Source organism: Salvelinus alpinus, chromosome 12 (assembly GCF_045679555.1).
Source record: "Salvelinus alpinus chromosome 12, SLU_Salpinus.1, whole genome shotgun sequence".
NCBI lineage: Eukaryota > Metazoa > Chordata > Actinopteri > Salmoniformes > Salmonidae > Salvelinus > Salvelinus alpinus.
This window is the reverse complement of record NC_092097.1, coordinates 8724182-8746679: the sequence shown is the minus strand read 5'-3', so window position 1 is coordinate 8746679 and position 22498 is coordinate 8724182. Positions and strand designations below refer to the sequence as shown.

Sequence of the window (22498 nt, the reverse complement as noted above, 5' to 3'; positions counted from 1 at the left end):
TGGAGCTGTAGATTCCTGTTTACTGTAGCTGTTTTAGAGTAACTTACTTATTGGCATACAGGCCTACTTCAATATACAGTATATCAATCAATCATTCATTCATTTGTGCATGTCATCACACAGCATACAAGTCATCCATGTCTTTAAATACAGTCAAGCGTTTTAGTTATAAAACGAAATAACAAAGGGAGGCTTGAATAATTATACAATGAATAAACCGCAACATGTTTGCTAAAGCGATTGAATTCACAAATGCTTTTGACTGTTTTTAATATTGGCTGTACTAGAGACTTTAAAACCTTTTTTGTTTGAACAGACTATGGGATTGATTATAATTTGTTTGTCAATTATTATTGTATTTGTTGTGCTGTTTATACTGTTGGAAATGTAGCTTAATTAAATTGATTAATATTATGGTGTTTCTATTCCAAGAAAAACAAAAATGCATTTTACAATAGCCTATGTAGACCTCAGGGTTTCCGTTAGGAAAATATGGCGCTGTACAACGTGACCGGTCAGGAGTAGGCCTAGGCAACTAAGCAACTGCGAGTGAAGAGCTAAATAATCCTAACATTTCCACACCGTAATTGTAGGCTAACCAATACCCAAATGGAGATTCTGTGAAATGTTTTATCTGATATATTTATCAAGACCAGTCCCCATGCTTGTCTCAAAGCAGCGCGAAACGGACCTGAAATAGTTGGCCTCAGGCTATTGCTATTTAAATCTTATTATAACCATTGGATGACTTTGGGTGTTTCAATAAGCAACAATTTGTTGCCTTCAATTGCATTAGCCTACTTTATTCCAATATTTATGTCATTCAGTGATATTTATTCCCATAGTAATTCGTTATGAATCCACCCAGATGTGGTTAGAGAACATTGCATGTGGTGGGCTATGCAAAGAGATGGGTGAATTGACATGTCTCGCAAACATGCATTAATACATTTAAAGTCACTAAACTCAGCAAGTCTATGGTCCTGCTGATAGCCCATTAAGGGTGGATGACTTCTTTTACATTCCAATTCATTGGAAAGGCTGCTATACCATTCACACCTGGCCCACAGCGTTGTTGCGTACTTACAGTACAGTGCACTTTCACTCCATATTCCGCCTGACTCTCTACCAATTCCACCAGATTATTCTTTCTATTGTTGTTATCTATTCAGTAACATTCCACAAGTAAATATAATATATAAAACGCCTACAATAAATAGCTCAGGTCTTAAAAATATGTGAAACCTTTTTTATTTATTTTATGATTTTTTTAGTAGCGGAGGCCTTATGGCTTCGCCATCAACTAGTTATTTTAGCAGATATGACTTGCGTATATTCAGTCAACACATATATTTTAAGAATATAATGGAATATAACAGACCATTTTCATTTCTCTTAGAATTAAAACCTTACAGTATAAGAACAGTTTTAGTAAGTTAAGGTCCAGTTACATTTTCTTCTGACAAAGTACAAATAAAAAATATATATTTTATGTGCATGTGGGATAGAGGAAGAGCAATTCTTACACTATTGTTCTAAATTCAATCACTTTCTTCTTCTTCATCCTCATCATTCAGTTCATTCAAATTCAATTGTAATATATTTCATCACCCCTGTTCAACAACTCCAAATCACATTAGCATGTGCTCCAAAGGAATACCTTGAAATAACATGATATAGGTTAATTAAATAATCGAAAGTTGATATACAATACCAGTCAAAAGTTTGGACACACCTCCTCATTCCTGGGTTTTTCTTTATTTTTTACTATTTTCTAAATTGTAGAATAATAGTGAAGACATAAGAACCATGAAATTACATATTGAATAGTGTTAAACAAATCAAAACATTTGAGATTCTTCAAAGTAGCCACCCTTTGCCTTGATGACAGCTTTGCACACTCTTGATAAAGTAAAAATAAAGAAAAATCCTTGAATGAGTAAGTGTGCCCAAACTTTTGTATTTCAGGCATAATGTGAGTTGATGCATTTTTTTGTTAGGGCAAATCTGGTCTGTGATATTGAGTTAGAAATGTAAAACTTTAGAGTACTTAAGCATCGAATACATTGCAAGTTTGCCCTTTTTTGGCCATTAGGCTACACTTTACAATAGGACTCGACTCTGACTGACCGCAGCATCTATCGGTAGTCTAAACTGTGGCACAAATTGGGGGATTATTCACACCTAGGTGAGCTATTAGACTCTCCTTTTGTAAATTAATGGAGGTGTGAATGTTTGTCAGTCTCTCTCCTATCAAACTAGAGTCCTGCATCAGGCAAAAAGAATCAGCTGGCGAGTGGTCCCGGAGTTGAGAGAGAACTTGGGTAAATAAAATGGCGCAATTACGCTTAACATGTGGACTGACGATTTTCGAAAAATAGGGGCCTTTACAGCCCATTACATAAGCGAAGAGTGGACGTTACCCACCATGGAATGGGAAAGTGCAGCTAAAAACTGCAGATAACATAAGGCCAGCTATTGTGAAAGAATACTTGTGGATCTTGTTGATTTCCTCTATCGCTTTCCTCTATCGCTTCAAGAGGCCTGCTGTCCACCTGGTAATTGTGTGGTCCCAAAGGATATAGTGTCACCTTCAGATAGATGTGTGGTTTCAGAGAGAAGCCAGCTGCGAGCCTATGACCAGGCACAGTGGATGACATCCTTTTCCTGCACAGCAATTTGAAGAAATCCAGTGATGAATGGACTGTTTTTGAAGTTATTGTTGTAGTATATTCATTTGTTGTCTAATATTAGAAGGCTCTTTAAAGCGATTTGAGGTGTCAATGTGCCGCATTGCATTGTTTAAAAAAATGATGTTCTTAATTCATGACATGGTTTATTTTTAGCCAAATGTTGAATAGACATGCAGACAAATTAATTAATGCAGGAAAAGAGGAATAATAGCCTACTGTCTGTAGTCATAAAAACAATTAGGATTAATAAATTGATATTATTTTGTTGGGTAACAGATCGTCTCTTGGAACTCATTAAGAGGCGGCTTCTATCTTCAATATAAGCATTCATTGAGAAGGGTAAACCCATAGGTCTTAGGTCTGCAGTAAATTACATTTGATTACCAGGTTCGTTTTTCATTAAGTTAACATAATCCAAGCCTTCTGGGAATGTTGTAAAGTCCAAAAGCTATGGGTGGAGTAAGACATTTGGCTGTCAGAAGTATTACAATGGAAATTAACTTTTAATCCGCCGGTCTTCATATTTCAAGACATGGCATTAAGGGTGCAGTGAGATACCTAATGGGTTTGACGATACTTTTTCCGTCAATCATCTTGAAAAAAATGATACTTAAAAACAGAAATTCAACCAATTTCTGCCTTTAAATGCTTTACTGTGCAAATGTTGAAAGTACATGTAGGTGGCGGAGAGAAACAATATGGTGCAGTTTGAGGCCATGTGGTGGAGAGTGATGCGGGCGCTGGAGATGGGGGGGGTGAGCAGGTGTGTCTGGGCAGGTGTGATGTAGTTGTTGTTTGTATGTGTATGTTTTTTAATGTCTAAAAATACATAAAATCTTACAAAAAAATGTAATAAGGAAAGATGACATGCTTGGAACATGCATCTGACGTTTCATTTTGAGTAGGATTTATTTAGTTTCCATTCTTTATTGTAACCACAAGGTCACAAATAATTGAACACACACAACATGAGCAGATTAACTTGGTCAAAACATTTCTTTATTAAAGACTATCAGAAAGAATGTTGGTACTTATTTATTTTGATCCAAAGCCATGAATGAGTGAGTCACAGCTTTATACTGACAAATATAGCTTTATGCTGTGAAATAGCCTACTAAATAGGCCACGCCTAAACAAACATATTAAATGGCCTAAATAAAAAAAGTACATTTCATAAATAAATGAAGACGCTCAGGTCTTGAAAATATGGGCAACATTTTTCCCTCCCTATCCTCGCTGGACTCTCTTTCATTCAGTTTCTTCTTCTTCACATCAGCAAAGATGGACTCCCTATTTCAGAAACTACATTGACATAGATGGGCTTTCACTCTTTCACACTGTGGTAAATAAAGCCAGTTTGTTATTTAGAATGATTTATTTCTGTTTTTAGAGGTAGAGAAACCAAAAGCCCACCTTTTTTTGAAAATCATCAGTCCACATGTCAAGTGTAATTGTGCCATTGTATTTAAGTTCTCTCTCAGCTCCGGGACCACCCGCCAGCTAATTTTGTTTTGCCCTGATGCAGAACTCTATTGCCAGAGAAGAGAGACTCTCGGACTGAAACATTCACACCACCATTAATTTACGAAAAGATAGTCAGTTCATGCCAGAGATTAGACTACCGATGGATCAGCATTCTAACTACCCCTTGTGATAGTGTGGTGCAATGACAGAATTAAGCAATTTACCACAATCTGCCACCATCTACCACAAACGGTTACAGCATAAGTTTGAAACGTTTAATTGAGGAACCACTGTATGTCCTATGGTGTGCAGCACTGCATGAAACTGTGAAAATAAGAACAACTAAATTTCAACAATGCACTTAGCTGAGCTTTTAAGTTCTGCTCTACGTGAAAAGGCGGTGCTTGCTTCCACCACACTGACTTGAATGGCATCTCTGTTTTCTCCTTTGGTCTTATCACATGGACATAGATTTACTCTGAGGATATTATGTCAGTTTGAAAAGTTTTGGGAAAAGCTTGAATGCTTTCAAGTTTAAATTGACCTATTTAAGATTCAATGTAGGGCTTCGGTGTGGGATTCTGTAAAAAGTGCTTGCTAAAGGAAAAGGAGCATCAAGATTCTGTCATTCCTCTGAGCGAGATGAAAGGTTATCTCATGCAACATTTAATTTGGAGAAGGCATTGGGGTCAGCAGAACTAACGTCCTCCCATTGCTTTGTAATTGCCAGCTTGGTTTGGCACTGAAACCAGTGGGGTTCCATCACGTTCGACATCAAGAGCCTCAGAGTTAGATGATTATGCCAGTCAATTATTGAGGATCATTGAAGGGGAGATGTTAGAGACAGGTCCATGCTGTAAGAGGGTGCTGCTTGGTATGGCTGGTTCAGCCCCATAGCCAGTCACATTCTATGCCCTCAGTTTCCTGGGCACTCGGTTGTATTGGAGTTTAATCATATAGTGTGAGCATCACAGTTTATTGTGTTTATTCTAGAGTGACTTATATTGCTTTAAAGCAGCAGCATAATTTTCTGCTTCAGCAGACACATTGTTGGATGAAATGTGGAAATAAAGCCTGAAGATCCACTTAGCATGACTTTGATCTTATTACAGCTTAGACACAGCTCATGCATTCAATTTATGTCTGATTCTCTTCACGGATTTGAATATTCATTTAAGGGGAATGGACCCACAGTGAAAAATGTAATTTGATGTGTGAGTCTACAGTATATCAGAAGTGACAACTGCTTTAACGACCCCCCCCCCATAAACAACCAACGAGCAAAGCTTATTAGGGAGTGTATTCCTCTTAAATGTAAATTACTCTGCAATATATCCGCAAAATATTGAGTCCATCTTGAGTCAATGTAACTGAGAGTAAGCTAGTTAGCATGCCATTCTAAGGAGTTGATCCTTTCTTCAAAATATTAGAGAAAATATCAAAATGGCCAGAATATAAGTAGGTAAAACAGATTTTTTTTTATCATTTTTCACGATGACATCAAGGCGTCTGGGAAAAAAGTAATGTTTTGGTAGTGTAGAAATCGTCTTCTTACAGCAAATATACAACCTGCCGATATGATATGTATTGCGATTCTCACAATTCTATATATATTGCGATTCGATTTTGTGATTTTATTGCGATTCGGGCTGCGTTGCCATGGAAAAAGATTGAACAGTCTGATACATTTCTGAAAACAAATTGGCTCCCTATTTAAAAAGAGGCTGGAGAACAAGCTATGAAGGAAAAAATGTAGTTTTCATACAGGTGCAGCGAACTAGCGCAAAAATAATATAGCAATATTGTCAAAACGATACGATATTATATATCGTGAAAAATAATATCCTGATATGCAACTGTAGCAATTATTTTCCCTCATCACTAACGTCAATGCAACCAGTTTTGCCCGTTGGGTAGTCCAGCTGTAGCCATCCTTGCGATCTTGGGTGTGTAGCGTGCAACACAATAGTTATCTGACCCCTCACCCCTGATCCCTGACCTTTTCCCTATGTTATGCACCCTGAGAGCAGTGGCCCAAAACACGCTGGGAGAACAACGGATGAGTCAGGAGAGTCTGTGTGTGTGTGTGTGCCATATAAACCCAGAGAACCCAGAGTGTAGCCAAGCGCTGTTCAGATCTCTGTTGAAGACGATCCATGGCAGGCAGTTGAGCGCCAGTATTATGGAGATGACCTCTGCCATACCATACCATAACCTTCTGGTCTTTATCATCAGCAAAACGTCACTATCCTCCTGAATCTTCCCCTGCCATTCATATACAGATGTGAATTTGGGGACGATGTTGACACATTAATGTTTTCAGACGGGTCAGCCTGCCCAATGTCAGCTCCGGTAACAGGGCCAACAGGGCTTTGTCAGCCTCTGCCTGTACTGTAACTAATGTTGCAGACTCCGAGACCCCAGTGGGGAAGTGAACTCTGAGATTCTACCACATTTCTCTACCCTGGTTTGCTGAATTCTGTTGGGGCTTTTTTCTAACTTCTAACCCCAATTTGGTTCTCAGCATTAGACAAGATAAAGGTCGCAAGTCGCTCTAAGTGTGTTTGTGGTGGGTTACTGAACCAGAAGCAAGTATGCAAATCAGGTGGTGTTTAGACAGGAGACAGGAGAGCGGGGGAGAGAGCGAGAGGGGAGAAAGGGGGAAGGGGGGGTAGGAGAAGGAGGAGGGGAGGTGAAAGAGGGGGAGAGGGAGAGTCTGTGTCTATGAAGGGGAGGGCAATTTGTTAAGCAGCTCTCTTGAAACCATTGTTAAATAGTGCAAACTAATAGCTCTTAGAATTCTGTCGCTGTTGCCCTGGAAGCACAATGGTGCTAGTTCTAATTGATTGGTTCAGAAACAGAAACATGGGAGCATGGCAGGCAAAGCTGCCTCTAGGCTTTTGGGGGCCCAAAGAGAGATTTGTATTTTTGGGGATTTTAGTTGCCTCCCTCTTGACGGCGGAGAGAGCGTTTAGCAGTTTTACATCTACTTTCCTGCCATTCTACTCATTTTTCCATGGAGTGGAGAGAGTTATGCCATGTTCATATGATATCTGGGTGACTAACAAAATCAATGCGGGCCTACTGGAGTGCCCCTGGGCATTTGCCCTTTGTGCCCGATCCGTAATTCAGCCATGACTACAAGGCTTAGACACCTGGCTGGACTAACTTACCTAGAAATCTCTCAAATGTTAGCTGACATGGGCTAATTCAGTGACTGTCAGTGACTGCTGATGCACTACCAAATTCTGAAATTGCACCATTGTGTATTCTACAATTCTAACTTTCAACAGTAAGTTGAGACCCCGACTGCGCGTAGTCTATGTTTAGGCACTGATGGCAGGAGTTCTCTTCTCTAATCACACTAGCACTGGGTGGGTGCCTTGCACTCACAAGCCTCACCCCCAAAGTATGTAACAAGCTTCCTTCCCCATTATGTTCTTTACTGGTTGTAACCTTCACTTTTATACAAGACGAGTCAAGGGTGGATACATCATCTTTTATTCATCATTTCAAATCAATCTCAAATAAGTCTACATCTGTTCATAAAATCATTGCAATTCCTACCTCTGTGGGTTACGCTTTGGGTTCTTAAGTCTTGGGCTCTTACCTAAGTAGGGTGATGCCATGAATAGAAATCCACTCTACTCTCCATTCCGCTGCCAATCGAGCCATATGCTCGAATGTTAATTGCATTTGAGTTCCAGAATGTTGGTGTTTTGTTTCCTTGATTGCATGCCACACCTTGCTTAAAGGGATACTGCACAATTCTGGTAACGACTGGAAGTCTACAGGCACAGTAGTATACTTCCAGTCATCATGCTAACTCTAGTTAGCATTGTTAACTCTAACTTCCTTCCTACATACTGCACGCAGATACATAGAAATGGTATCAATGAGTTCATCTGACTCTGGGTAAGTAGAAAAATGGCTTAATTGCCAGAATCTCACAGTATCCATTGAAATAGTGTTGCACGGTATACCAATTTTTATTTAATTTTTTAAGTTCTGTACTTCTGTCAAATGTGTCTCACGTAATTGAGAGGATCAAGTCAGTATCAGCGCAGGCCCTTTATAGCGTGAAGAGCAAAGTGCTTGCTCCACTTACTCATTCATTGCTTGAGCTGTCTGGGCTGCATTAGCTCCCCAGAAATATGAAACCGGTAGCTTCGAGCTTTAACTGTTGACTAACTTTCCTTGCTTTCCTTGTCACCAAAAACGTTATTAATCCACTTAATCTCCCTCGCCAAAAACAAATTCCCTTCGTCATCTTCCTTTGCCTACCGTCTGGTTTCCACTAGATGCCACAGCCACAAAGGCAGATTCCACAGGCACATTATGCCTTGCAAATGATGCCATTAATTTCTTAAAGAGACAGCGGACACTTTTCACAAAAAAGTGGTTCCTTCTTCACTGCAAATGTTGTTAATTGGCACAATAAAATAATAGGTTTTCTTAGCAGTTGCTAATAAAATAAGTTCTAAATGGCAGGGATTGTTTGTCATCTGTAGCCCCATGAAATCAGATAAAACGAGCTCTGTGACTTTGGCCGATACGCCTTCTTTTTTTTGTGGTATTATTTTGGTATCGTTTTTGTAACGTTTTGGTATTGAGTATTGTAATGGTATCAGGTATTGTGATACTAAACCTGGTATCAGTATCGAAGTCAAAATTCTGGTTTTGTGACAACACTACCTTTAAATATTCCCAAATAATCTGAAATTGAGTCAGTGTGGAGTAAAATCGAGGGCTGGCACTCCTTCATGCCGAGTGGTATTGAGAGTGACCATGTGCCACCATTGGAAAGTACAGTACATGCACATGGTATACTCACGTGTGCTACCTTTGAGCTGAGTCTGGGGTTTTCCATAGGGTTCAGTATGGTGTAGTGGTCTGTAGGTCATCAGACCTTGAACCTTGAACCTGAACAATGAAACTCAAAACCACCTCAGGCCTGTATTAGCAGGCCCTCCTGCTCTCCTCTCTGACTTCCTGCCATGAAATCGTTTCAGTCATTTCCCCTTTACATCTCATCCCTCTGTGTACTGTACCAGATATCTGGGTCCAAAGACGAGCAAACTGGTCCAGGCCCACACTGTACTGAAGCCTAGCCTAGCGTGTCCAGTCAGAGTCCAAAGGGTAGGAGCTCAGCAGAGCATGGACACACCTCACCCACCACCACCCCATCACACACTTACCATTACACGCAGGAAGGAAGTTTGAGGGGTGGCTGCTTGGTTCAAGGCTGCTAGTGATGTCGTCACAGTGGATTCACCCAATCCTTACTAGCTCTCTCTAAGTTGCATCCTGAGCCACCTCTACAGTTTGGCTACAGTATATCCCTTGATGGAGGAATGAAAGGGAGTTTAGAAGCAGGAACAGAAATAAATCTGTCCGACATCTTCCCACATGTCGGGGAGTAATCCAAAGAGACTAATTAAAGAAGAGAAGCCGGCTAAGCCGCTCATCTGAAACCATATCACTCTATATAAATCAGGTACAGAGTGCAGCCCTAGCCTACATTGCTGACTCACTCTGTGTTCCAATACGTTGGAGTGTGTGAGGCCTGTTGCCATGTGGCGCTCAAAGTCTTATCAATGCTAGGATCATTTTTCTTACAGAGGTTCAAGTAGCGTTTCACCTTGTATCTCATTTGTTTTGGCAACTTGCCTTCAAAACAAACTTGATAAGGTGATTCAATGTTGATATGTAGGTTTGGTAGAGACACTGTACAGTATGTTTTCATCTACAGTATATGGTATGAAAAATGTATTGAAATTCCTTGTTGTGGTTTCATTTTTAGTAAATCGGAGCTGCTATGCATAATTTATTGCCTTCGGGAGGCACGACACGTTGAGGGGATTAATTTGTGGAAAACGTCGGATTTCTGTGCAATGTGATTACAGAAAACATTTAATGATCAACCTTGATAAATATAATTCAATAGAAACCCGGGTTTGGTGTGTGCTTTATTATGCTCAGATTGTTATTTTTCTCTATCTAATCTATTAGAAGGATGCTTGTTTATCTAGTTTCTGTTGGAGAGACATGGCTCGGCTCAGAGGGCATGACAAGTGGCACAAAGCCAGTTGCATCACACATAAAAAACTATCCTCAACAACAACACTGATTTATTTTGCCCTCCAACTCGAACACATCGGCCTTGTCCACCCAGTTGCAGGCATCGGTTGTTAGCTAAAACCCCCAGCCCTATTGGTCCCATTGACTAACCTCCATCATTAAACAGGAAATCTTTAGGCATCTTTAAGCCTTGGAGATGTACTGTGTCTGTGTATTATATGACTATGTATAGCATGCAGAAAAACCATCCCTCGGCCTCTCTCAACTAGTCTGTTGATGTAGTGTCCCAAATCTGAATGTGCGTTTCCCAACTCCTCCATAATTTGCATGTATAACCATGCATGCCACACGTGAGGAACTCATGAATCGTATGTCATACATGTCATCCATGAATGGTATGACAACAATAGTCATACCATTCTGATACTGAACACCGTGGTCTGTTTAGGTAGATTAAGGTTGTACCCAGACCTGGGTTCAAATAGTATTTGTTTTATCTTAAATTTATCTGTGCTTGATTGAGATTGCCTGGTTCAATGGACGCAATGGAATGGTCTCGAAAGTGTAAACCCTGCCCATATGGCACTCCAGGCAGGCTTAATTAATTTCACCTTTATTTAACTAGGCAAGTCAGTTAAGAAAAAAATCATATTTTGAATGATGGCCTAGGAACAGTGGGTTAACTGCCTTGTTCAGGGGCAGAGTAACATATTTTTACCTTGTCAGCTCGGGGAAGGTTGCAAGTCCAACGTTCTAACCACTAGGCTACCTGCCTAATAAAACATCCAGAGAAAGAAAACAAATACTCTCCGAATTCAGGTCTGATTGCACTTGACACTGTCCATCAAACCAGCATCCTCTACATACAGTAGAGACAACTATCCTTTAGATGCCACCCAGCTCTATTGTGGTAGATGTCTCCCTCTCTACTCCCTTCACGAGCCACTGCCAAATAACCAAGAGTTAAGCTCTTAGCATGAAACCAATCTTTTCACTAATTTGAGTGGATACACTGGCAATGAGTAGAAAGGATGCCTGTGATTTGCGACTGTTTTTCCTGTGAGAGGAACGGGCTCTGTTGGCAATAAGATGAGCCGCTGATTGCATTGTTTGTTCTCCTCTCAAAGGGCATCTTACACAGCCACAATGTATTACTGGACAACAGACCCTGAACACTACATGAAGATTACTGAGCTGGGAAACACTAGCCAAGACAGACCACCCAAACACTATTACTCAGGCACCTCCCTCCCAGGTAAGGAGAGCAGAGAGAGAGGAAGCGAGGGAATAAGGGAAAGACAGACATCATTTATATAGAGGGAAAGAGGAAACGGGGGAATAAGGGATAGTCTGACGTCATTTGTTCTATTTATAGAACTTCTAGGACTATAGAGAAGTACACAGCACAACAGCTTGTGGTGGGTTTGCGGTTGCTGCAGTGTTACTGTAGCTATGTGTTTTAAGGGAATAACAACAACACATCATTTGGGGGGAAATGACAAGCACCCATCTACTGTATGTTTACACATGAATACAAAAAAGGTATTTAGCTAAATCAGTTCGCACAGAATCAACATGGGCGTGTTTATTTGTCTCTGTGAAAAAAGCTATGGGAAACATGCGTCCTCACAGTTGATCAAACACCAACTGGCGTCATGGCGTGGGAAGGAAAGCACTGCAGCGTTCAATGCATATGTTACCACGAGCTCATGTATAATTCTGTTTTTTTGGGAAGGAAGCCACACTGTACTGTATCTGCAGGATGAGACACCCTGCTGTGTTTGATACCCAACAGCATAAGTGGGCCACCGCCTAAAGCCAGCTCCTTTCTCCAGATTGGGATTTTGTGAGTTGCACCGTCCATCTTTTGTCTCTGTGCAGGGCAAAGCTAGCCTCGCGAGCTTAAATAAATATGCACTGACTCCGTATGGACACCGGGAAGAGTAGTGGCTGCCTTAGCAGCAGCTAATGGGGATCCAAATAAAATACTAAAATACTAAATGTAAGCTAGGGAGATCAGAGTGGCTCACGTGGCTAGGGCGAAGATGGCATGGAATTTGTATTGGACTTGTACTGTATGTAGTTTGTTGAGTCTTTTCACTACGTCATGCCTGTATGTCACTCCAAAAATGTCCTAATGACGGATGTAAGTTACTGATCACGTTTTCCCCACTCTGTCGTTTCAGTATGCGGGAGAGAGACCTACGGAGAGTGTGCAAAAGGGGGCTGCTGCTGGCCGTCTGTGTGGTGTCTCTCTGGGGACAGCTGACCCTCGCATCGTCACACAGAAGTCACATAGGTATGTCCAGACAATTAAATAGGGTAGATATGTACCTCTATGGGTAGGTTGCACACACCATAATTATTGTCAGCAAATTGTGTAATAACATAATACATGGATATAATAATGTAAACCATTAACCTATTCAAATGTAAATGCAAAGCACTTATTATGTAACAACGAGTTATTACAGAATACACAATACTTAACATAAAGTATTTCCTAATCAGTATAATGGATTTGATTTACATTGCTTTACATCCACCAGGTGCTCAAAGCACTTGACATTTTATGGGGAAGAAACTTCATCCACTAAGAGTAGCACCCACCTTTGTGATGCCAGGCAGCCATTTTGGCCCAGAAAGCACACCACAACACAATGATATAATACATCAGTGATGAGGTAACACAGTGGACAGGTGAGGATGTTCATAATGGTCAGTAGCTAGGATAATGTAGCCTACTGTTAAAGTACTCATAGTGACTGGTTCCAGTTCATCGCTCCAACAGACCTCACTGTAAATACTGTTGTAATTAGTAGACACTCCGTTGTGTGACACCCAGTGGAGGGTGCTTTGGGGTCATTTGTTGATCTGGAGTGTCTTTAGGCTTCGACACTTCGAACAAAAAGCCGAAATAGCGAAACAACAACAGACATGAACGCAAAAGGTAGACCCTTACGGAAAAACCACATGATTTCACGTTAAATTTCCATGTTATGCAAATGTGAAATTATGTGAAATCATGTGTTTTTGGAACATGTGGTTATGTGGAGTTTCTATGGAGTGATTTCAGTTCCAACAGAAATTGTATTTAACTTTGAATTAGTATTAGGATATTTAATTTGAATGTAATATTTTTGAATTTGTATTGCACAAATTAAATCATTGAATACATACATTTAACTTGTATTTCATAACTGAAAATTCAAGTTCAATATTTATATATTCAGTTTCAATATGGTAGGTATTGCATTCATTATATCAAGTTTAGCAAACGATCATTTCAAGGTTATCAAAGTTTTGTATATTCAACTTCTCAGATGCATTCAGATTCAGTTTTCTAATTCAGTTCTCTAAATTCAGATTTAAAACCAGAGAAAACATCCTGGTAGAGGAGAACAGATAGACTCAAACACTCACTGTGGTGAACAGAAACTTCTGGCGTCCCCCTTCTTACATCCCCCTTCTTTAAAAATAAAATACAAATGTTCTACATATTTTAATATAAGTGTACATATAAGTGTTTCATTTCACAGCTCTAGGCTTGACCTTTCTTCCTGACCTTGTGTGGTATGAAGCTGAGCATGCTTCTGTGTCAGTCAACAGTTGTTGTGTTGCAGGTAAGTATGGTGTGTGTTGTGTTTGTGTGTGTGTTTAGCCCATCACGTTCTCTTTCAGGGAAACAGTTAATCTCATCAGTGTGTTGTTCTTTTGTGTTCAGTAGGTGACTACGATTGCGGCGGTACACCGCGCCTTCTGCGGTGCGGACGTGATACGAACGTTTAGTGTCAGCTGGCTGAATGATGACTGATGGCTATTAGTAGTCATGCTCCTGGCTTCTAACTGAGTCTCCGTCGTTCAGTGGTGGTAGTGGTCTAGCTGACCTGTCGTAGTATTGCTTTTGGTGTCGTCTCTGCACGTTTTTCATGCCTTTCCTTGTAGCTGACGACCTCAGGTTGCAGCTGCTGGTTGCTGCTGGGAAAGTTTGAGCGAAGTCTGAGGCTCATAAACAGCTGGGCAGGTGATTTGATGTTGTCAATTGGAGTACTCAAGGAGAGTGAGGTAGGGGAGTCTCGTCTGCTTTTGTTTTGTCCATGAGGGATTTAGCAATCTGGACAGATTTTTCAGCCTGGCCATTACTTTGAAGGTAATGTGGGCGTGTGGTGACATGTGGCGAACTCCCATGCTTTTCAGAAGGATTCAAACTCCTTTGATTTGTAACAGGGGCCATTGTCAGATATTAAAGTCTCTACGATGCAATGCCTGGCAAAGGTTGCTTTCAGCTTGTGTATCACAGCTGCAGATGTGGTGCTGTGAAGCTTGTCGAGTTTGAAGTATCTGCTGTAGTAGTCCACATTTAGGATGTAGTCCTCGTTGTTCCAGGTGAACAGATCGGTAGTCACGACCTGCCAGGGTCTGTCTGGGATACAGTGAAGTAACATTGGTTCTTTGGTGTTTGAGGGACATCGTTCAAGACAGGTGGGGCATTTACCATCAATGTCCTCTATTTGTATGCACATTCTGGCCAAAACAAAATGTCCCGTGCTCTCTTTTTTGTACTGTTCCTTGCCCATGTGTCCAAAATCTCCTCTCTGAGACTGGTAGGAATGATGATTCTCTCCTTTTAAAATTATTCCGTTGATCTGTGATAGTGCATCACAATGGTTCCAGAACTCAGACGCTCTGAGGGCATTTTCTCTTCTCCCAAGCCATCCATCCTGTATGACTTTCTTCAGCTGTGTGAGTTGTGTGTCCTTTTCTGTTTTGGCTCAGATCTCCTTCAGTTTTGTGTCACTAACTGGTAAGTTGCTGTACACAGTGTGCACCTGCATGTCCATGCCTTCACTGAATCTGCTGTCCTTGGTGGTAAGAAACTTCCGGGAGAGTGTGCCTGTGACAGTGATGTCTTTGCCTGGACAGTGAATGATTTTGAAGTTGTATTTTTTATTATTGTAGAATCATTCTCTGTAGCCTTGGCAGAGGTGCCGCTAGTGGTTTCCTCATGATTGACTCAAGGAGCTGGTCGGATTCCTCAATGATTTGTCATCCATAGACGTACTGATGGAAACGCTTACATCCGAACAAAATGGTGTACAGCTCCTTTTCAATTTGAGCATAGTTGATTTCACAGTCAGAGATTTGGAAGCGTAGCCGATGGGCTTTCCTTCTTGCAGTAGCACTGCACCTAGTCTATACTTCCACGTAATCACTTGGAGTCTGAGCTCTTTGTTGGGGTCGTAGTAGGCAAGAATTGGTCCTGTTTCTCTCGTGATCAAGTCTTCCACTTTCTGGAAAGCAATGTCATATTGCTTGTCCCAGAGGAACTCACTGTACTGCTTTAGCAGCTGACGCAGGGGTGAGTTGGCATTGGAGAGGCTGGGTGCGAACTTGGCTAAGTAGTTGACCATGCCAAGCACTGTTTCCAGCTCTGCACAGTTCTTTGGTGGCTCCATGTATTTTATGGGCGAGATTTTCTGTGGATCTGACTTGATTCCATTCACTGCGAGATGATGTCCGAAGTAGCTGACCTCTGTAGAGCTGACTGTGCTCTTCTCGGGGTTGAGCCGGACTCCTCTCTCACGGGACCTTTGCAGCATCGCACTGAGGTTTCTGTTGTGTTCCTCTTTGGTTCGACCATAGCCAAGGATGTCGTCTACAATTTCCACAACTCCACAACAATTTCCACAACTTTGTACATCTCGTTGATCTTTCGCTGAAACTTGGGCTGAGATAATCCCAAAGGGCAGAGCTTAGATGACTCTTCAATGAGCTTGATAGCCCATTAACCTGATCTGGCGTCCATGACACTGAAGTAGTGTGCTCCCGCTAGCTTGTGTGTGATGTCATCTAGCGTCGGTAAGGGATAATGTGGGTCAAGACATACTCTGAGCTTGCCTGTGCATGGATTCTCCACCACCACTAACACGTTGACCCAATCTGTCGGTTCTGTAACCTTGGTGACATTGTCAGATTGCTCCATGTATTCCTGTAAAAACATCAGCAAACTCATCCATGACATTATTTTTCTGTCTCCACTGGTGCCGTCACTTGTAACACTAGCTTGATTAGGTCAATGCCAAAACATGCTTTTTAAGACCTAGCACTGCAGTGTCAACAATGTAAAAATCCAACATCATTTCACGTTCCTTGTATTTGCATTTGAAAGTGCATGTGCCTTTTACTGTGAGCTGTTCACCACCATAACTAGTCAGTCAGCGCGAGGTGGGCTGTAGCTCGCACTCAGATGTCAAGCTGCGGTAATCATTCAGAGGAATAATGTTTACTTGCCTTGTGTTCCTATCTCAATGTTAGCAAAGGCTTGCTCTGTCTCTGATATGACTTTTCTGTGTCACTGAATCAATAAACAGTTCATCAGTATTTGACTCTTTGATTGACATTTCAGCTTCACTCACTGTGTGTACTGTTTTCCCACAGTAAGCTCTGCAAACTTTTGCAAAGTGATTCAATTTTCCACATTTAGTACACGGTTTGCCTTTTAGCTGGGCAATTTTCCTGTTCCCCATGCACTTTGTATCAACAATATCCACATGTTTTGAGGCATTTTGAGACTGTGTCGCTATTTGTTTTGGAGTTCTGTCTCTCTCCGTTCTGATGCGCGCTCTCTGGGCACTGGAGGTGTGCTTTGATGTCTGCCTGACTGCGTGCACTGCTTGTTCACGTAATGTGCTCGAGTTGCCGCCTAAAATGGTTTTCATCTGAGCCTGTGCTAGCTCGTGAGATCTGGCTATGTCGATAGCTTTGTCCAGCGTTAGCTCAGAACCAACATTCAAAAGTTTCTCTCTCACTCGTGGTGAGTATATTCCAAATACAATACAGTCCCTGACCATCTCATCCTTTTTTTGCATAATCACAGTCTTTCAAAAGCCGACGCAGCTCAGTCACAAACTGTCAGGTTTTGGCCAGGACTGTTCTGGTTTTTTGTCACTAGATGTCCCCTAGATGTCCCCGATTCGCTAGCTCCCTGTACTTTCTCATGGAATTTGTACCTAGCAAAAATCGTAATGGTCTTTGGCACAGCATATGCTTCAAAAAGATCGTATTATGTTTTCAGTACTTTGGATTCAGCTTCAGTAAGTGTCCATGTGTTGTGAATGTCTCTCCCTTTTTCACCGATCCACAGGAGCAGGTAGCTGCACTTTACCTACTCTTTTTCCTTCAGAGGACCCATGAACATTAGCTCCGCATGGTGTTTGAACTTGCGCCATGCATCGGGTAAATTTGTAGACCCAGTCCATCCGAGGTGAAGGAACTCCAGCAAAATCCATCTTTTAGTCCTTTTATTCAGACACCATGTCATGTTTTGCATGCTTTGCACAAAATAATAAAATGCAGTACGACAGGATTTTTATGAAATGTAGCTCTTTATTAGCTAGCTATAACTGTCTCCGGCCATGATCAACTGCAATGACCTCACGACCTGGGTGGTCTTAATCAATCGTAGCTCAGGATGATATGACGGTAGAATTCAACCAATTACAATTCTGGATGTTGACACATATTACAGTAGTCATAAGGTTAACATGTGTCTGACTGGGTTAAGCCTGTGTTAGCCTATTGAGCTAAAGCCTATGCATTGGTCCAGTGACTTGGATGGGTCTATGCATGGCGAAGGTGAAAGGGGGGTGAAGTGTAACACGGGTGATTCGGTGATCACGCTCATATGATGAGTAACTTGTCTGAGACCTGAAAAGTTGCGTTGCCTGGTGCACTGGAGACCTGGGTTAGAACCCCATCAGTCAAACTAACACGTCTCCAGGTCTCAGCCAAGGTTGCTCATCACAAGCTTACGTGAATGGTTAGCTACACATGGTAATCATTCTGGTAATTACGAGGCTACTCATCACGTGGATGGATCACCAAACCACCTCTGTTGTACTCTCATTAAATGGGGTGCACCGGTCCTTCTGTTTGCCACAGAAAGTGTTGTTGAAGTGCAGGAGGCCTGATTTCGAATTCAGTCAGTTATATTGTTGCTATGATCTCTATGTATGAGGTCAAAGGGGGGTGAAATGTAACCGAGGTGGTTCGATGAACCTTGCTGGAGACTTGAAGACTTGTTGGCTTCCTGAACTAATCCCTCAGGGCTTTATCTATATAAGTGGGCACAACACAGTCTTGTGACATTCACGAGACCTGGTTCAAACCCAGTCAGTCACAAGACCAAGATGAAATAGGGAGTGGAAAGGCTAACCTTAGAAGGGATATGACAGGGCTACTCAACTATATTCTTATTAGGGACAAATTGTGTTTTTTTGTGACACTCCCTTCTAATGCGGCCTGTGATCATCATATAGGGGATCAGAAAGCACATTCATATTATATCAGAATCACTTCAAACGCTAGAGCCAAATTCATAGTTAAAATTGGACATTCCACATTAGAAACCACCAGAAGCTTGTTTACCACACAGAGTGTTTGTGTCATGTCGTATGTGTAGGTGGCAGGGAAGTCAGGCACAGGAGAATCAAACTTGGTAAAATGGAGTAGTTTAATAACGTAAAACAAAAACTCCAAAACCAAAGTACATAATAAAAATAAACATGGGTACAAGAACCCGTCGCACACCAATCCATAAATTGAGCATAACGAGCATAACAATAAACAATCTCTGACAAGGACATGAGGGGAAACAGAGGGTTAAATACACAACAATTAATGAATGGGATTGGAACCAGGTGTGTAGGAAGACAAGACAAAAGCAATGGAAAATGAAACATGGATCAATGATGGCTAGAAGACCGGTGACGTCGACCGCCGAGCACCGCCTGAACAAGGAGAGGCATCGACTTCGGTAGAAGTCGTGACAGTTTGATTATTTCTGTTCTCCTCTACCTTTTTTAGCTGGCAAAGTAGTAGGATGTTGTCTCTAGTTTTGAATCTGAATTTAGAGAACTGAATTTGAAAACTGAATCTGAACGCATCTGAGAAGTTGAATACATGAAAGTTTGATTAACTTGAAATGATTTCTTGCAAACTTGATACACAGACAATGAATGCAGTATCTACCATATTGAAACTGAATATATACAGTGCATTCGTAAAAAATTCAGACCCCTTGACTTTCCGCATTTTGTTATGTTACAGCCTTAATCTAAAATTTATTAAATAGAATTTTCCCCTCAATAATCTGCCCACAATACCCCATAATGGCAAAGCGAAAACTGGTTTTAATTGTTTTGGGCAAAAAAATGCTATATATATTTGTTATTTACATAAGTATTCAGACCCTTTACTCAGTACTTTTGTTGAAGGTTTTCATCAAGGATATCTTCATCTTTCCCTTGATCCTGACTAATCCCTCAGTCCCTGCCGCTGAAAAACATCCCCACAGCATGATGCTGCCACCACCATGCTTCACCGTAGTGATGGTGCCAGGTTTCCTCCAGACATGACCCTTGGCATTCAGGCCAAAAAGTTCAATCTTTGTTTCATCAGCCCATATAATCTTGTTTCTCATTGTCTGAGAGACCTTTAGGCGGCTATTGGCAAACTCCTAGAGGACTGTCATGTGCCTTTTACTGAGGAGTGGCTTCCGTCTGGCCACTCTACCATAAAGGCCTGATTCGTGGAGTGCTGCAGAGATGGTTGTCCTTCTGGAAGGTTCTCCTATCTCCACAGAGGAACTCTGGAGCTCTGTCAGAGTGACTATTGGGTTCTTGGTCACCTAACTGACCAAGGCCCTTCTCCCCCAATTGCTCAGTTTGGTGGTTCCAAATACAAGTTCAATTTATTTATTCAATTATTCAATTTGTGCATTAAGCATTCAAAAATATTACATTCAAATTTAACATCCTAATACAAACTCAAATTTCTGTTGGCACTGAAATTGCTTCATCATTTTCACATGAAATCATGTTGCAAACAAAAAATTTGTCAACACCAACGAAAAAGTAGCAGTGCTCAGGGACACTTGACATTAAGGCCTAGCTTCAATCAGATCAAGCGTAAACATGCGATAGCCGACACCCGCATAGCTGGTGTTTTGGCGGTGTCGGAGGTGTAACTGTGTTAGAGCTGTCAAAACGGTGAGCGGCTGCTCGTGTGGTCATTGTCACAATCTTACTCGCTTTAGAAGTACCGAACAAGGAAATGTAGGATACATATAAATAATTACACTCGTTGAAAATAATTTAAGAAATTGAGGTGTAGATTACATATCACATTCCAGTGCAACCAATGGCAATGTTCAGTCAAATGTACACATAAGGTACCTTCAGAGGTAGACATAGGAACTCACATGGTACTGGTCGGTACCTTTTAGAGTACATGTGCTGCGTATAATGGTACATTTTTCTACCCAATACATTCAATAAAAAGCTGCATTCATAATGATGTGGGAGGTGGGAATTTACCAGTTGTGAAGTCGTAAATATCAATGGGATGCGTTCACTTGCTTTAAACTCGCTGAAAAACGCCAATTGGGAGTTCAAAAACCCTATTAATAGATTGCTTTTTATGAATAATGTTTTGTTGTTATTGCCGAAAATAGTGTTATCTAAGTAATTTCCTTAGTAGTTGACGTCAGAGGTCAACATGTGGGAGAAGTCGGATCTCAGGGATGATACTGTAGATGCGTTTCCCACTAGTTATTACCAGTTGGAGGGCCGTTCAAGTGGATTTTTCCCAGTCGTATGTGGTAAATTCCTACCTGGTTATGAATGCAGCTTTAGGTACAATCGTTACGGCACTTTTGGTGAGTTCGAAATCAAGTGGGAGGTGGGAATTTACCAGTTGTGAAGTCGTAAAATCCAGTTGGATGCATTCATGTGCTATGAACTCATTGAGAAACTCTTAATGGATAAAAAGCTGTGTAAACCAGGGGTATTCAACCAGGGTTCCGCAACCCCCTACGGTAGTATCTGACATTGGCTTTGAAAAAGCACCTGCACATACCAGTCGTGGCAAGTGACGCTGGTTGCTGGCATGCTTTCTTGACTTGGACATTCATTTCTGCCAACACATTGCTAACCTTTGTTTAACCAGTTAAACAGCTTCTGTTAGAGAACGTGTATTTGGAGTAGGGCTGGCACAATTATCGTATAATAAATCGTCATAATACATAAATTGTAGGAGAAGGGGGGGATTCAACTTTATATTGAAGTAGATATAGTTTCCCGAATAGCAGTTTTAGATTTTTACATGAAGTGGGTAAGGTTGGTAATTATTTTATGAGCAGAACGGTTGGGAGGAGAAGCTTCATTCCTAAAAGATCTAAGCGGTAAAAAACATTATTTTTAAGACAGAGGTGTCACCAATGTGTAACGACTCTCCTCTTTGTCTGATGATGCGGAATAGGAATCATCGGACCAACACGCAGCGTGGTAAGTGTTCGTACTACTTTAATTAAATAATCTGAACACTGAATGACAACAAAACAACAAAGAGAGTGAACGAAACGACGAAACAGTTCTGTAAGGTGAAAACACACAAAACAGAAAAGAACTACCCACAAACACAGGTGGGAACAGGCTACCTAAGTATGGTTCTCAATCAGAGACAACGATTGACAGCTGCCTCTGATTGGGAACCATACCAGGCCAAACACATAGAAAAGGACAACATAGAACAAAACATAGATTGCCCATGTCACGCCCTGACCGTAGAGATCCTTTTTATGTCTCTATTTTGGTTGGTCAGGGCGTGAGTTGGGGTGGGCATTCTATGTCTGGTGTTCTATGTTGTATATTTCTTTGTGTTTGGCCGTGTGTGGTTCTCAATCAGAGGCAGCTGTCTATCGTTGTCTCTGATTGAGAACCATATTTAGGTAGCCTGTTTTCCCACTTTGAGTTGTGGGTGATTATTTTCTGTTTAGTGTTTTTCGTCACCTTACAGAACTGTTCGTTTGTCGTGTTGTTGTTTTGTTAGAGTGTTCATATTTATTAAAATAACGTATTATGAATACTTACCACGCTGCACCTTGGTCCTCTTCTCCTTCTCCCGACGACGTTCGTTACACAATGTCTTCTAAAGATGCCTTTCAAGTAAAAAAAAGAAAGAAAAAGAAAGACAAAAAAGACAATTCTGACAATAACCTTGGCCATTTTCATGACAATTAATTGTTACTAAGGCTGTGGCAGTCATGAAATTTTGTCAGCCGGTGATTGTCAAGCAAATAACTGCTGGTCTCATGGTAATTGGATCTTTAATTAACAAACGCATTTAGCATCTCCCAACTTCCATGTATAGCCTACAAGCCACTGATGCAGACCTTTCGAACATCTACCTTTTAAAAAGTT

At 41.1% G+C, this 22498-nt stretch overlaps 1 protein-coding gene across 2 annotated transcripts in view; it reads left to right on the top strand.

Annotated features, from left to right (window-relative positions):
* LOC139535441 (chemokine-like protein TAFA-2) overlaps positions 1–22498 on the top strand; it is a 188053-nt gene that overhangs the window by 83276 nt on the left and 82279 nt on the right. For both annotated transcript variants that reach the window (XM_071334846.1, XM_071334845.1), the window contains exon 2: positions 12425–12537. In XM_071334846.1, coding sequence (XP_071190947.1) covers positions 12426–12537 — 112 coding nt within the window. In that variant the 5' untranslated portion in view covers position 12425. The remainder of the gene's footprint in view (positions 1–12424; positions 12538–22498) is intronic.